Source organism: Physeter macrocephalus, chromosome 19, assembly GCF_002837175.3.
Source record: "Physeter macrocephalus isolate SW-GA chromosome 19, ASM283717v5, whole genome shotgun sequence".
Lineage (NCBI taxonomy): Eukaryota > Metazoa > Chordata > Mammalia > Artiodactyla > Physeteridae > Physeter > Physeter macrocephalus.
The window spans coordinates 38,284,575-38,301,427 of record NC_041232.1 but is presented as its reverse complement, the minus strand read 5'-3'; the positions used below and the strand labels follow the sequence as shown (position 1 = coordinate 38,301,427).

Here is a 16,853-nt window from a genome sequence, read left to right as displayed (position 1 = left end):
AGCAACCCTCTGCTTTCTACCAACCACCCCCCCTCACCCATGGTTGCCTCAGGCTAGTTAGTGGAGAGTCACCTACTTGGAAATGTAAAACTGAGAGACAGATGTTACTGCTTTTTCAAAATTTCACGCTCATTATAACTGTCAGTCAGACTTGTCTTAAGGGCAGGTTGAAGGGTTTATGTAGAGGAACAGCGTAATCAGGTGATGTGAGTTCACCCAACAGAAGTGAGTGGGGAGGGCTGGGACTGGGTGTGTGAGTGTCTCCACATGGGAATCACCGTGCCTGGCATTTCTTGGTTTTCTTTTCTATCTCATTTTGTTTTTCCAAATCCTGAGAAATTGAGAAAATGGTAAAGTGTAGTATAATTCTTCTGCAATAATTAAAGCTCAACAATCAACATAGAGATGTTACTGGTTGGGAGGAATCCACTGATGTCAAGTTGAAGGGAGAGAGGGAAGCACTGATGTGCAGTTGAAGGTTAAGGTCAACACTTCTAGGCTAGGGGCACAAAGGAAGAGCTAATTGGGCAGTTTGGCTTGTAGCTGTTGCCGTTGAGTGTGTGTTCATGGTCCCGTCTGTTGCTAATGGCGAGACATTCTTGCAAATGAAATAAATACTAATATGTTTATACGCATAGCATGCTTTGTATAAATTCTATGAGTGATCTAAGAGAAGTTTTTGAAAGCAAAATAAGAGCTTATATCGGCAACATCAACCCATGATTTTGTGTAGTGCTGTCCTGTTGCTTTGCTGGAAGGTCTGCATGGGAAGTTACTTGAGTATTACCCATAACGTCTGCTGTTGTTTCCCAGTGTTTAATATTCAGTATAGGGTACAATTTTCTGTAAATATTTCTAAACTTGATATTTCTTATTGATAAAAAATTTTGGGTGTCCATAATAAGTTGTAGAGTATAAAGGATATTTGGAGCCTTTTTTTTTTCATGACTTAATAGCTCATTTGTTTGCTTATTTATTTTTTTATGTAGATACTGATTTATTGATAGGGGAAAGTATCTCTGCTACATTATTTACCAAAGTGAAATTAAAAAGTAGATTTTAATTATTAAAGATTATCAAGAACTTGTAGAGTATGGCCCTTTTTTTTAAAAAAAACATTTTTACTGGTATTTGGAGTATTTTAAGAATTATTTAGGATTCTGTAAATTTTGACTTCTTGATTCAGAATCCCATGTGGAAGCACTAGATGTGAGGAGACCCGTTCAGAAGCTGCTGCAGCAACTCAGAGGAGACTGTTGTGGTTAAATGGGAGTAGAAGCAATGGGAATGGTGAAAAGTAGATATAGTTAACATTTAGGAGGTAGAATTGATAGGACTGATTGAGTTGGGCGGGGGTGAAAAGGAGAAAGGCAGCAAGAGTGGTGCTTATTTCTGACTTGAGAAGGGAGGTGAATAATGGGGCAGTTCATTGTGAAAATGATGTGGGAGGGGGAACAGGTGTTTTTCCTGTGCACACGTGTATGTGTACGGTGAGTTCAGCTTTGTACCTCCTGAGCATAAGGTATTCTTGTGTTGTCCAAATGGAGGTGAATAGTAGAGAGTTGGAAATGGAAATATGGATTTTGAAGTCAAGAGCCTATAAACAAAGCAGTGAGAAAGGGCCAAGTGGTGTCATTATTGGAGATTCTAGTAATGAAGGATAATCAGAGAAAGTGGAGTTTCCACAGAGCCCTGGGACGAAGTGCAGGGCTGTGGAGGCTCTTGGCCTGGGCTGTCGGATGCCATCCAGTGACGTGGTGCGCTGGCTGCTGAAAAGTGCCCCTGGGATCCAGTGACACCATTTACTGGTAAAAGTTGAGGACAGCTTTAGTGATGCGGTGGGAAATGAACCTGGTCTGCAGTGGGTGGGTAGCTGATAGGAGGGAACGCGAGGTGGGAAGCGTGAAACCGGGGTGGGGGGTGGGGAGGAGAGTGAGGAGGACAAGCAAGGGCCGAGGGTGCCCGGGACCAGATAGTGGGGGTTGGGTGCTTTTGCTTGTTAGGTGGATGAGATGCAAATCCTTACCTGCTCCTTCCTATCCCCAACTAAAGAGGGAGAGGTTGAAGATAAGGAGGAAAAGGAGTACTTGGGAAACAGGGGGGCATGGGATCCGGGATCCAGGAAGCGTGATTATCCTGAGGCCTCAGGAGGAAGGATGGGCGCCTGTGGGTAGAGGTATGGGGTGGATTTGGTGCCAGGAAGCCTAGGGAATCCTATGAAAGCGTCTTTTTTCTTTGTGAAGCTAAGAGATCAGATCATTTGCTAAGAGGCAGGTGTCTGGGTTAGAGGCTTGAGGGCAGTGGTGAGGATTGAAATACCTGTGCTGGAACATAAGAGGGACACCCGAACGGCAGTGTGGAAAGGATTGCCGGGCAGCAGTGAAGGCTTTGCTGAAGTATGAGATCCTGACTTAATGGAGCCATGAATCCACAAGGTTTTGTTATTTTTCTTCCACCACTGTTAGCAACCTGGGTGTGGTTATAGGAAAAATTGAGCTAGTGTATTTATCAGGCTTTGGGGTTTTTCTAGGCTGCTGTGACAAAGATAGGATATTGAGGATATTGGCAAAGAAATGTTGAAGTGAAGGACCAAGAATTATATGCCGGATTTACCGAAGGAAGTGAAGATGGTGGGGGTATTTACATAGAGGGAAAGCGATTAAAGAACTGGAGGGTCAGTTCAGTTGAAGAACAAGTCTGGGGGTTTGCCTGCGTGAAGAAGTGGGAAAGTGGGCACTCTGTGGGAAAGTGGGCTTTCTGTGTTCCTGAGTTCAGGCGTGATGATGACATCCAGACTCTGGCCCTGGGGTTGGGTACCCGACGTGGAGCAGAGGCCAAGCTCTCGGGGAAGTGAGGGAAGCTGAGAATCGGAGACACCAGGATACTGGCTCGTAGTAGTCACCCCTAGGATGGTGGCAGGATTTGCCGCAGGGAGAAAGACTGCTGCCCAGTTAACTGGTGAGGGGTGAGCCACTGGAGGCCGGTAGATGGCGGCAGAGAAAGCATTTGCGGGGCGTGTAGAGGTGCTTAATGTCAGAAGCCTCAGAGGAGGGGTTGTAACACGAGAGAGGTCACTGGCCAAAGACCACGTTGGGTTTTGACGTGGAAATTCACGTGGCTCTGTGCCGTGAGGACCAGTGGGGATGTGGGAACGGGGGAGCCTCCCCCCGAGGGATAAAGGAGAATCATTGTCATCAGGAAGAGCTGGGTTAAGGACAGAGGGTAAAGAGAAATGTTCCATGCAATAGACCATGGCTCTAGGACGTATTGCCTGTGGAATTAGGGGTTCCAGAGGGCACGCATTTGAGAGGGAACAGTTATGGGAGTTTGGTAAGTGGCAAACAGTCACAGGGACACTATTGGCGATGACAGTCCCTCTGGGAGCTGTTAGAGCCCTGCTCTGGGTACACTGAGGCTGGTGGCGGGCTTTCTGTTGGCCCCAAACCTGAAATCCAGGAGCTGAGGGCAGCCGTTAACCTCCAGCTCCTCCCAGGGAGGGCCGGGCAGCCTGCTGCTGGGCTTCGGGAGACCCTCTAGGGTGGTGGTGGGCTTTCGCGGCTTTCATAGGCTGTATTCTCTCAAGCTTCATTTGGAATTTTGGAGATCTTCTGAAGCTCTCTCAGCTCTAAGCTATAATGCCCTATTTTTTTTTTTCCTAAATTGAATTACGTAGCTTGTTTTCACCATGCTCAGTTGTTTTATACCTCTCCTCAGCTGGGATCTGACATTTTGTTGCTTTTAATTTGGGTTCTTGTTATCTAGTTGGACTCTCCCATGCTGCTGGTAACCCTTATCCTCATTACCTGAGATTTTATCTGAAGTCAAGGCTCCGTTTTCAGTCACCGTCTGCAGCACCGGCAGCTTGCTAAACGCTGCAGGAAAGATTGGTTCCCAGTTCCCCTTTCTGTCCACTCTCCTGACATGGGACAGGTTTTCAACAAGAGGTGCTTTTCAGGAAATGCTGTGCCAAGAGACCCACGTGATCGTTTGCTGACGGCAGGGTGGTTAGACACTTGCTCGGCACTTTAAGAGCCGCAGGCCAGTTTGAATGTAACCCCCATCAAGTCTCCTTCCACCTTGTTAAGAGTGAGGACATCGAGTTAGGAAGGTGGCCGCAGAATCTGGGTCCTGTGAGTTCTGACCCATCTCACTCAGAACATGTATTACAGTATCATGTCTCCTGCCTCTCACTCATCAGCAGTGCAGTGTGAAAGGGAGCCACCGGCCAATGTGTTGGAGCAGAGTATTAAGGAGAAATTAATTTTATTGTTCAGTTACCTCACTAACATCTAAAAATACCTCTTTCCATTTTTTTTAGGAAGAAGTAAGTCTAATTTGGGCTGGACACCTCTTCATCTGGCCTGCTATTTTGGACATAGACAAGTGGTCCAGGATCTGTTAAAGGTATATGTATGGCTTTAATTTTTAAATAAATAAAATATGGCTATTATGGAAATTATAAACGTCTTGGAAAAGCCGTCTGGGCCATGATGCATAATGGCCTGTTCAAAGCAGTTGCTAATCACTTAATTGTTCTTTGCTAATAAATACATGAATTAGGGTAGCCTGACTAATTAAAATTCTGTTTTTTCAATCATTTGATTTTTATATCATTGACTATTTAGAGTTGCAAAAATGGACATGTGAATTAATGAAAATACTACGTTGTTTTTTGAGCATAGTTAAAAAAATGACCAAAGCACATCCTTTGTAATTAAAAAATGTCAGAATCTCTTAATGACCACGGTGTAACTTAAGAACTCATATTTCTCAATTCTGTGATGAATAATTTTTCACACATACTGATATTTCTGAAATTGGGTTTCATCTTAAAATTGATATGGTGGCCCCAAACCTGAAATCCAGGAGCTAAGGCAGCCCTTAAACCTCCAGCTCCTCCACCATTTAAATGGTGGCATCTTTTTCTTTTTTTTCCCTCAAACTCATTAAATTAAATTGGTGGAGAAAATGTGCTATTTTATTCAGAGATGGTTCTCCTTTTTTTCAATATGAGTGTTTCTAAAGTAGAGCAAAGGGTATATAGATTTTTAAAGAAAAGTAGCTTTTTATTTTCTACCTGTCAGGTAGATTTTTACTGTAAGCTTACTGTTTTACTGTGAACTGAACTTATTTTTAGTAGTGACAACCAGTCAATATTAACAATTATTTTAATTTTTTAAATATTTAATATATTTTTAGGGAACTGTTTTCACCTTTGTATATTTCTTGATATGTGGAAGATGCTTAAAGCTTTCATGTTTACTAGGCTGGTGCGGAAGTAAATGTATTAAATGACATGGGAGACACTCCACTTCATCGGGCTGCTTTTACAGGACGAAAGGTGAAAAACATTCTCTGTTCAATGTTTGCAAGTGAAATATTTGGAAGAGCAGTCACAAATGTTTTCTCCTTATAACCCTAGGAATAGCAACTGCGAAAAGCCACAAAAAATGTATAAACCAGCATTTTGGGTTAAAAGACCTCACACTCTTAGTGATAGACAGTGAGGTCAAGTACGAAGGTCATGGAGACTCCACCCTCGTGTCCCTGATAGGAGCTCATTCAGTCTATGCTTGTGTCCTCCAGGGGTGGGGAACTCCTGCACCTTCTTCATCCTTTTATTTTTAAAACAGCTTTATTGGGGAATAGTGTACATTGCATGAAACTCACCTGCTGTAAGTGTACATTTCAATGATTTTTTTTTGTACATTTACACAGTTGTATGACCACAACCACAATCTAGTTTTGGGACATTTCCATTCCCCCAGAAAGTTTCCTCATTCCTGTTTGCATTCATTTCCTGCTTCTAGCCAAGCCTCAGGCTACCGCTGATTTACTTTCTGTTTCTAGATACTTTTTCTAGAAATTTCTTGTAAATGGAATCATACAAACATTTGTGACTGACTTTTTAAATTTAGTATAATTTTGTTAAGGTTCATCCACGATGTATTGTGTATCTGTAATTTGTTCTTTTTATGGCTGAATGACATTCCATTGTATGGATATACCACATTTTTTAATCTATTCACTGTTTATTAGGAAGATTCTTTCCCCATTGTGTTGCCTTGACACCTTTGTTGGAAATCAGTTGACCATAAATGTAAGGATTTATTTCTGGACTTTCTGTTCTCTTCTTTTGATCTGTATTTTATCCTTGCACCAATACCACACTGTCTTATTACATTAATTTGTAATTAATTTTTTAAAAAATATTTATTTGGCTGCTCTGGGTCTTCATTGCCATGTGCAGCATCTTCATTGCCATGTGCAGTGTCTTTGTTGCCACGTTCAGTGTCTTCTTTTAAAAATATTTATTTATTTGGCTGCTCTGGGTCTTCATTGCCATGTGCAGCATCTTCATTGCCATGTGCAGTGTCTTTGTTGCCACGTTCAGTGTCTTCGTTGCCACATGAGGTATCTTCATTGCAGCGTGTGGGACCTTTAGTTGCAGCATGTGGGATCTAGTTCCCTGACCAGGGGTCAAACCTGGGCCCCCTGCATTGGGAGTGCAGACAGTCTTAACTGCTGGACTGCCAGGGAAGTCCCGGTTATTAAGTTTTGATATTGGGTAATGTAAGTTCTCCCACCTGTGATCTTTTGAAAAATTATTTTGGCTATTGTCAGTCAAAAGTTTGTGTTTCCATGTAAATTTTAAGATTATTCTGTTAATTTCTATAAAAACACCTGTTGGAATTTTGATAGAGGTTGTGTTGTCTTGAACCTGCAGATCAGTTTGGGAAGAAATGCCACTTTAACAACATTGTCTTCCGATCTGTGAGCATCAAATGCCTCTCCATTTATTTAGATCTTTAATTTCTTTCAGCAGTGTTTTGAGGTTTTCAGTATACAGATCTTATTCTCTTTTTGTTAAACTTCTATGCATTGTATTCTTTTTGGTGCTATTTTGAATTGAATTGTTCTCAATTTCTTGTAACTATTATATAGAAAGACAGTGTTTATGTCGCTCTTGTATCTTGTGTCCTTGCTGAACTTGCTTTTTAGTTCTAGTAGGTTTTTGTTGATTCCATAGGATTTTCTATATACCAGATCATATCATCTGCAAATAAAGACAAATTTATTGTACTTCTTCCTTTCCAATCTGGATCCTTTTTCCCCTCTTTGTTTTACTAGCTAGATTCTAGTATAGTGTTGAATAAATACAATGAGAGCAGAAATCTTTGCCTTGTTTTTTGATCTTTGGGGAAGAGCATCTAGTCTTTAACCAGTAAATATAATGTTAGTTGTAAGTTTCTCTTAGATGCCCTTTATTAGGTTGAGAAAGCTTTCTTCTATTTCTAGTCTATCGAGAGTTTTTTTTTTTAATCGTGAATGGGTGTCAGATGTTTTCCCTCTGTCTTTTGAGATGATCATGTGATTTTTGTTTATTAATCTATTAATATGGTATATTACGTTAATTTGGAGATGTCAAGCCAACCTTGCATTCCTGTATAAATCCCACCTGGTGTTGGTTAATAATCCTTTTTATATGTTGCTGGATTCTAGTATTTTCTTAAGGATTTTTTGGGTGTGTATTCATGAGAGGTACTAATCTGTAGTTTTCTTCAGATGTGTGTGTCTGGCTTTGGTAACAGGGTAACACTGGCCTCGTAGAATGAGTTGAGAAATGTTCTTTCCTCTTTTTTCCGAAAGGCTTGTGAAAGATTATTTCTTCCTTAAATATTTCATAAAATTCACCAGTGAAACCATCTGTGCTTAGACTTCCTGTGTGGGAAGATCTTAAATTACTAAATCAATTTAATTATTTAATATAGGTCTGTTCAGAGTTTCTACTTCTTTCTGAGTCAGTTTCGGTTATTTTGTCTTTCTAGATACTTTTCCATTTCACTTAAGTTGTCTAATTTGTTGGCATAAGGTTGTTAATAATAATAATATTATTTTATAATTTTTCTTGTGATTTCTTCTTTGACCCACAGGTATATATAGAAGTATGTTGTTTGCCAAATATTTGGAGATGTACCAAATTTCTTTCCATTGTTGATTTCTAATTTAATTTCCCTTGTGATCATGTAACTTACTTTGAATTGTGTTTTGAAGAATGTATTTTAAATTCTTTAATAATGTATTAGGAATTATTTTACATTATAGCATTTGATCTATCTTAGAGAATGTTTAGTGAGTGCTTGAAAAAAATGTAGTCTACTTTGAGGTGGAGTATTCTATAAGTGTAAATTAGGTTAAGTTAGTGATAGGGCTGTTCAGTTCTCTTATCCTTAACTGATTTTCTGCTTGTTTTATCAAATACTGAGAGTGAGGTATTGATGTCTCCAACTATTAATTCTTGAATTGTATATTTTAAATTTTGTCAGATTTTGCTTCATGAATTTTGTGGCTCTGTTAGGTGCATATCCATTTATAGTGGGATTATGTGGGATATGTTATATGGGATATGCCTTCCTGATGTATTGACCTTTTTTGTCATTATGAAATGTCTTTCTTTGCCTTAAGTAATATTTCTTACCAGAAAGTTTATTTTGTTTTATGTTAATATAGCCAATCTAGCTCTCTTATAGTGTCTTTTCCTCTCCTTTTACATTCAACTTCTTTGTGTCTTTGAATCTAGTGTATGTTTGTTGTTGGCAGCATATAATTCAGTTATATGTTTTTATCATCTGAAAATTTCTCCCTTTTGATTTAGTTTAGTCACATTTAGTTGTTAATAACTTTGGATTTACGTCTTCTATTTGTACTTGTTTTCTATATGTCTCAGGTTTTTTGTTCCCTAGTTCCTCTTTTACTGCTTTCTCTGGTTTTTTACAAATATTCTTTAGTGTACCATTTTATCCCTTTGGGTATTAAACTTTTGGGACATATTTATAATAGCAGCTTTATATTTCTTATCTGCTAAATTCAACATATGGGCCCATTAAAAGTCAGTTTCTATTACCTGCTTTTTGCAGACTATGGGTCATACTTCCCTTTTTTTGCATGTCTCACAAGTTTTCTTTTAAAACTGAACATTGTATATAATATAATTTTAGCAACTCTGAATTCTGACTTTTTCCCCTTGAGGTTATTATTATTATTTTTTATTAACTTGTCTGACCTTCATCTGTGAAATATGGAATGTGTCTGGCCTACTGATATCTCTGCTCTTTTTTTAAAAAAAAAATTGTCTTAATGTTTTAGCGTAGTTTCTCTTATGTACTGGCTGTTTGCATCCCCCTGAAATGCATATGTTCAAATCCCAAAGTGATGGTATTAGGGATGGGACCTTTGGGAGGTGATTAGGCCATGGTGATAGAGCCTTTGTGAATGAAATTAGTTCCCTTATAAAGGAGACCCCAGAGAGCTCTCGTGCCCCTTCTGCCATGTGAGGACAAAGTGAGAAGATGGCCATCTGTGAACCAGGAAGGAGGCTCTCACCAGACACCAAATCTTGTTGTGCCTTGATCTTGGTCTTACCGGCCTCCAAAAATGTGAGAAATCATGTTTAAGCCACCCAATCTGTGGTGGTTTTGTTATGACACCCCAAATAGACTAAATTTCCTAGAGTTCACCCCTGCATCTACATAGCTTAGTGGTCAGCCAATATTTGGGTAGAGGTTTTGCCTGAATACTCAGAAGCATAGAGCTTCTACCCTCTGCTGATGGATCTGTGTGTAGGTTGAGGAGCACTGTCAGAGTTCAGCCATTTCTCACTTCTGCCTCTGCTTCTACTTTCTTCAGGGCCTTCTCCTATTTCTCCTGCACAGTCAGCCAGAAATGTATGGGCAGCTTACCTTGTCCTTTTTTGGGTCTCTCATTTCCAGGCTGTTTTGCCATTTGCCCCATGTGGTAGGCATAATAATGGCTCTCCAGAGACGTTCTCATCCTAGTCCCCAAAACCTGTGGCTGTGTTAGGTTACATGACAAGGGGAAATTAAAGTTGCAGATGGAATTGAGGTTGCTAATCAGCAGACCTTAAAAGAGGAAAATTAGGGCTTCCCTGGTGGCACAGTGGTTGAGAGTACGCCTGCCGATGCAGGGGACGCGGGTTCGTGCCCCGGTCTGGGAAGATCCCACATGCCGCGGAGCGGCTGGGCCCATGAGCCATGGCCGCTGAGCCTGAGCATCCGGAGCCTGTGCTCCACAACGGGAGGGGCCACAACAGTGAGAGGCCTGCGTACTGCAAAAAAAAAAAAAAAAGAGGAAAATTATTCTGGATTATCTGGTGGCCTCAGTGTAACCACAAAGGTCCTTAAAAGTGTGAGAGAGAGGCAGAAAAAGTCAGAATGAGAGGGAGATGTGCCTAGGAGAGAATGGTCAGAGAGATGCAATGTTTCTGGCTTGGAAAATGAAGGAAGGGGGACCAAGGAATGTGGGCAGCCTCTGGAAAGTAGAAAAAGCAAGGAAATGAGTTCTCCTCTAGAGCTTCTGAAAGGAAAGCAGCCCTGCTGACACCTTGATTCTAGCCCAGTGGGACCATTTTGGACTTCTGAAATACAGAACTGTCAGATAATAAATTTGTGGTGTTTTAAGCTGCTGAGTTTGTGGTGATTTGTTATACCCCCAACAGAAAGCAAATACACTCTAATGGGAGAAGGAGCCTCGCGCTGTAGGTTCTTCCATTTGTTTCCTACTGAATTTGTTACTTTTTTGCTCCAAATCAAGTCATTTCCCTCTGGCAAAGCTACTGGCTTTCATTGCCAGCCCTGGTTTGGTCAGACTTCTTGGAGAAGGGGGTGCGAGGGGAGCGGTCGGGGTGTGTGTGGCCATAGCCTGTGGCTGGAAGGTTAAAGACTCCTGATGTTCTTACCTGAAGTTCCAGTTCCTGTTGAGTATGCCTCTCAATTTGTTGTCTTTAGTCGATATCCATCACCATGATATGAGTAGTTTTGTAATTTTGTCCAATTTTATACTCTTTTTTCAGGATTACAATTCACAGATCTCTTTATGCCACCATAGTCAAAAGTTGCTTCACCCCTCTTTCCTGATACTTTTTTTGATTATTTGAATGATCTGGTAAATTAACTATGACATAGGGTATATTTCTTGTTTGTTGTGATTATTAACCATAGTCTAACATACTCCCTAAAGGTTATTTTATAATCCCATAATTGGAAGATTTATGTGCATTTATCACAAGTTCAAGAATGAATTTATTATATGATTTTATACTTTTTATTCTAATGATTAGATTTAACCAATTTTCATATAAATTATTAATCAACCCAGTAAGTGTGTGCTAAGCATGTTTGAATTAGTACATTTCACACTGTTGGGTCTATTTGTTCATATGTTGATACTTGTGGACCAGATACGGAGTCTCACTAAAGTTGAGAAAAAAATACCCATTATATTAAAAAGGTAAAGGTAGTGGGTTAATTGCTATGCTTGACTCTGGGGTCGGTATGGGGGAGGCTCAAAAATGAGCTGCAAATAGTTTAATTTGCCTGACTCATACGTGAACTACTTGCTATTTTCCTTTGTAGCCTTGCACTTCTCATTCTTCTCTATGTACCTAGAAGAGTTCTTGGCCATCTATTTTCACATGGTCCATGTCAACCCATTCTTGAAAGTGCGGCTCAAATGCTGTCTCCATAAATTCTTTCCTGACTTCCTGCAGCTGGAAGGCAGATGTCCTTTTCCAGATTTCCCAAGAATGTTACAAGCACTGTCATTCATCTTCTACCTTGTATCATAGTTTATTGTTGTGTCTTCACCACCACTAGATCATATTAATCTGGCTCCCAAGGAATTTATACATTTCACTTTTTTTGTATCTTCCATGAGCACAAGTCTTACTGCATAATTACCATCTGTGTAATTACCTAGATCAAATCAAATCTATGCTCAGTTCTTTGCATATCTGGCTATTTTCTTCAACTTCAAACATAAGACCATGCTAAATTAGGCCTTAGTTTGATTCGAACATTAGCATACATATTATCTTATCGCTTGTATTAGAAAATAAGATTTAGCTGAAGCTAAATGGTTGTGCCACATAGGAAACGTTAAAAATGTATGTACTCAGTATCTAAACAGGATTGAATTTTGCAAAAGTTTAATTTCTAATTGTACTCATGAAAGGAATCAAATTATCCTGTTCTGATGTGATCTTTTACCATGAAGATAATTTAAAATATGATAGGGTGGTGATTTAATAAATAGAATGATGAGTTGAAAAGGCATGTGGTTTGTTACAAAGAACTTTAAATTCTTATCCTTTCAAATAAATAAAATGCAGCTCCCAAAACTTTATGAGGGACCTATGGGCTTTTCTTGGTCCATTAGCGACCCCTAGTGTTCTTTAATAAAAATTAATATACCAGAATTTTAAGATATTGTATTAATAAGCATTTGTTCCTTACGTTATTTTTCAAATGCAGTTCAAATTCTGCAGTTTTTACATCTTCTATAATCAGTTGAAAATAGGGATAGTATAGTAAATAATTGGATTGTAGTACTGACCTTTGTTTCCACTTAGTATCTTCTAGTGAGGCTGAGCATACATCTAAAATCAGTGCTTCCTGTGTTCTGTGTCTCGGGAATTATGTATCTCTCACCAGGCATCTAGAAGATACATATAATCCTGGGGTTTACATAAGCTTATCTATCTTGTTTCCTAGGATACAATTTCTCATGCTTATATATTGAATGCCTTCTATGAGTCGAGCACTGTCCAAACAACTTGACATGTGTTATTTAATGGAACATGACACCCCTGAAATATAGGTATAAACATTACTATTTCTTGTAGGTTGGGCTTCAGAGGAAGCAGACCGAGATGGAGGTTAGTGTGCAACAGGCTTATCGAAGTGCTAAGGGGTCACACCTGTGGAAGGAAGGGTGGGCAGAGGCTGCAGTCAAGCTGATGCTCTCAGAAGGAATGCACCTGCTGACCATGGGGGGCTCCTGTTGCTGTAGTTGACCTTGGGGCCACAACTGGATCATCATCTCCCTCCTGTACTATCTGTTCTGGATTCCCCTTCCCCTTGGCTAGCACATCTGGTCTTCAGGGCTTACCTGGTGATGTGACTCAGGCCCTCAACCCTGGAGGTCTCAATCCCTGGTTATCATGCCCTTCTTAGGCCAGGGTTGTTACACTTGTCCATTTACTGTCAAAATTGGACAAGGGAACACCAAGAGACACTTAAGTGCATCATCTGCACACGAAATGTGGTCCTCCTTGTCCCCATTGTGTATACTACTCCTTTCTTCTGATGTTCAAGTTTAATTATCTCTGCTAAGGTGGTGACTCTTCTTGCCTGCTGGTCCTTTGACAAAGGAGCCTGGTGTTCAGGCATCCTTTCTCATCTGGCATATGGATCAGAACATTATTTCTAGTTGTGGAATATGCTGCCCCCAAACTGGAAGAAGCCATCCAGGCATTGTGCTTCCTTCTGTTTCAGGAAGTGCAAGGTGGAAGTGCAAGTTCTTTACTTTGGGGGCAATGTCCTGGCATTACCCAAACCACTGAACCCCTGAGAATTTACTGACATAACAAAGCTCCTGAATTGTAAGATTGCCCACCCTCTGGAGCATATGTATCTTATTAAAGCCTTCAACATTCCACTTCTTCTTGCTCATCTGGTTCTGTTAACAGGACATCATTGGACCAGGGTGAACCAGGGTGATTTCTGCAGGTTGCCCAAATGGCTCTGAGGCAAAACTGTAAATGTAAATATGTCCTGTTGTCCGTGTGAATGCAAAGTGTTTTCCATCTTTTTTTTCCTAATGAGGATAGAGAAGAATATATTTATGCCAGGTCAGTTGCTGTGTACTGTGTACTTTAGTATTAACCTGCTGTAGCAAAGATTTCATATTTGGCAGAGCTGCTAGAATTGGGGCTGTTTGGTTGAGCTTGTGGGAGTCCACTGTCATCCTCCATGTTCCTTCTGGTTTTCATAGTGGCAGAGTGGTGAATTAAATGGAAGTATTGTAGGGACCATCAGCCCTGCATACTTGGGTTTTTAAGGGTGGCACTAATTTCTGTCATTTCCCTCCATGTGGGATATTGGTTTTATTTATCCTGGCCAGGGTATGGGGGAGGGCAGATTTAGAGCCTTCCATTTGGCTGTTTTATACTACAGACCAAGGAAGTGATATGAGTGTTTGCCAACATGTCTATTCCAATTATACATTCAGGGACTGGGGCAGTGTCCTCTGGATGTGTTTGTGGACCCAGTGCATACACTGTGAGCCAGACCTGGCCCAGGTTTTATTTATTATCTCACCCCTATGCATGCCCCCTGTCTAACAGAGGGGCCAGATAACACTTTGAGTCTCTTGCATCTTGTACTTAATGATTTGTGAAATGTTTGGGTTTTCCCCTTTCCCTGGTATACAGCTACTTGAGTAAATGGTCACTGGTCCCTTTGGGGGTGGTCTGAGAGATTCATCACTGTACGTTTGCTTTGGTGTTGCAAAATCTTCCCTTCCAGGATCTGGCCTCTCCTTCAATACATAGTTCTAAGTCCAAAATTGACTCAGGCCCAGAAACTGGACAAGGTATTGTGGCTTTTATTGGGGCAACTGTCGTTGGCTTCTGACCATCATTGATTTCTTTTGATGGTACAAGTTGAGGTGTATTTGGAAAGTTCCTAGCAGCATGGACAAAGCAATGTCCCCCGTTATAGGTGTCAAAATGCCAGAAATGCCATTGCAGACAATTGAAGGTTTTAAATAAGCAGGCAGGCTGGATTGAATATGGATCATACCAGATAATTTTGTGCCATGGGGCGGGCTAAAGGATACATCATCTACCAAAGCACTGAAAAATAGCTGGTGGAAAAAGTCCTAACATCACTGAGAAACTGTTTCCATGTCCTCTGAGGTCTAGGGCTGCCATCTGGAAATGCCATTGCAGACCTGCTTCACAGATAGCAGAGGGGGTAGGGGGGATGTCATAGGACCCTAAAACGGTAGAGGCCTGGAGGTGGCACTTAAACATCAGAAGCCAGGTGGCTGCAATTATGGTAATGAATGAGTGAGTTCAGAGAATCAAGGTCGAGAAGGCTGACCTGCAGAGAGTTATGGAAATGGTTAGCAGAACACAGCATTCCTGAGGGCAAATTACATGCGCAAATGGTAGCAGCTACTGTTTTCATGATTTTTTTTTCCTTTTTTTATTCTCTTTTGCTAGATTCAAGAAGTACTTCATATAAATTCTTGAATAACTTATTATACATTTGTTAGACTGATAACTGTCCCACAGCCATGGGTGCTCAGTTCTTCTTCCCCCCCTCCTTTTCCCCTTTTCCGACCGCCTCCCCACTCCCTTCCACTTTCTCTTAGTGTTTAGCTAATATCTGTTGGCCTGTCTTCAAGTTCACTGATTCTTTCCTCAACTGTGCTCTGATGTCTACTGATGAGACCATTGAAGGCACTCTTTATCTCATTTCTAGCATTTTTCTTTGACTCTTTCTTATAGTTTCCACTTCTCAGCTGAAGTTCTCCATCTCATCATATATGTTGTCCACCTTGTCCACTAGACCTTTTAACATAATAAAGTTCTCTATCTGATCATTCCAACATCTTGATCATTTCTTTGTCATTCTGTTAACCATTTTGTCTCTTGACAGTGGATTGCTTTTCTTTTTGTGTGTCTGGTAATTTTTTATGGAATGTTAAACATTGTTTATAAGACAGTAGAGACAGAGGTAAATAGTACAGGTATGCTTACTGTGCTTTGCTATATTGCACTTCAGATAATGCATTTTTTACAAATTTAAGTTTTGTGGCAACCCATTGAGCAAGTCTGTTTTTCCAACAGCATTTGCTCACTTTGTGTCTCTGTTACATTTTGGTAATTCTCATAATATTTCATATTTTTTCATTATTATATTTGTTATGGTGATCTGTGATCAGTGGTGTTGGTTACTATTACAAAAAGGTTACAACTTGCTGAAGCCTCATGATGGTTAGCATATTTTAGCAATTAAGTTTTTTTTTTTTTTTTTTTTTTTTTTTTGGCGGTACGTGGGCCTCTCACTGTTGTGGCCTCTCCCATTGTGGAGCACAGGCTCTGGACGCACAGGCTCAGTGGCCATGGCTCACGGGCCCAGCTGCTCTGCGGCATGTGGGATCTTCTCGGACCGGGGCACGAACCCGTGTCCCCTGCATCGGCAGGCGGACTCTCAACCACTGCGCCACCAGGGAAGCCCCTTGTTCTGATTTTTTATAAAATATTATTAAAATGTGTCTATACTTCCTTTTTCAACTTCCTTAGCACGTGATTATTTTGATCCTTTGTAGTCTAGGTCCTGACTGTACCTGTTAACTGAATGTTTTCCTAAAGTTCCTCAGTGGTTTACTATTTTTAAGGTTTCTGTTTTCATATTTTCCATAGCTGCACTCCAACAAAGCTGATCTCTCTGGAAAGAGGCACTACACAGTCTGTTTCTCCTGCTGCATCTTTGGCTGCTTTTCTGATTCCTGTCTGTTTGTGCTTGTTCATTTTCCTTACCTTTCGTTGTAGGTGTTCCTCTGTTTTTTTTAAACCATTCTTCTCTTTTCTCTTGAAACTGTCCCCCTAAGAAACCCATCCACTCTTAAGGCTTCATTATTTCTCCTGAGGGATTATTTGGAAATCTGTATTTTGACCTCATACTCTTTCCAGGTGTCCAGGTCTTCTGTTTAGGTGCATGTTTGGGCTCCTTACTTGCCACTCAGATATCTGGAATTTCGTGTTTCTAAAATGGGACTCCTCTTCCTTCACACAAGCTCCTTATGCAGTATTTGTATTGGTCATTGAAGTACTTGTCACTTTAAATCCTTCTTTTTACTGTCTCTGCTTGAGAACATATTCATTGCTTTTTACCTGGACTGCTCTGTCTCCCAATGGCTTTTTTTTTTTTTTTTTCTAATCTCTCAATTCCACCATGTCCAGGGATGTCCCAGTCTGTATGCTG

The 16,853-nt window shown here is 40.5% G+C and overlaps 1 protein-coding gene across 5 annotated transcripts in view; it reads left to right on the top strand.

Moving 5' to 3' along the window:
- OSBPL1A (oxysterol binding protein like 1A) overlaps positions 1-16,853 on the top strand; it is a 221,389-nt gene that overhangs the window by 20,419 nt on the left and 184,117 nt on the right. For all 5 annotated transcript variants that reach the window (XM_028480699.2, XM_028480698.2, XM_024121005.3 and 2 more), the window contains 2 exons: positions 4,319-4,404; positions 5,267-5,341. In XM_028480699.2, the coding sequence (XP_028336500.1) occupies positions 4,319-4,404; positions 5,267-5,341 (161 nt within the window). The remainder of the gene's footprint in view (positions 1-4,318; positions 4,405-5,266; positions 5,342-16,853) is intronic.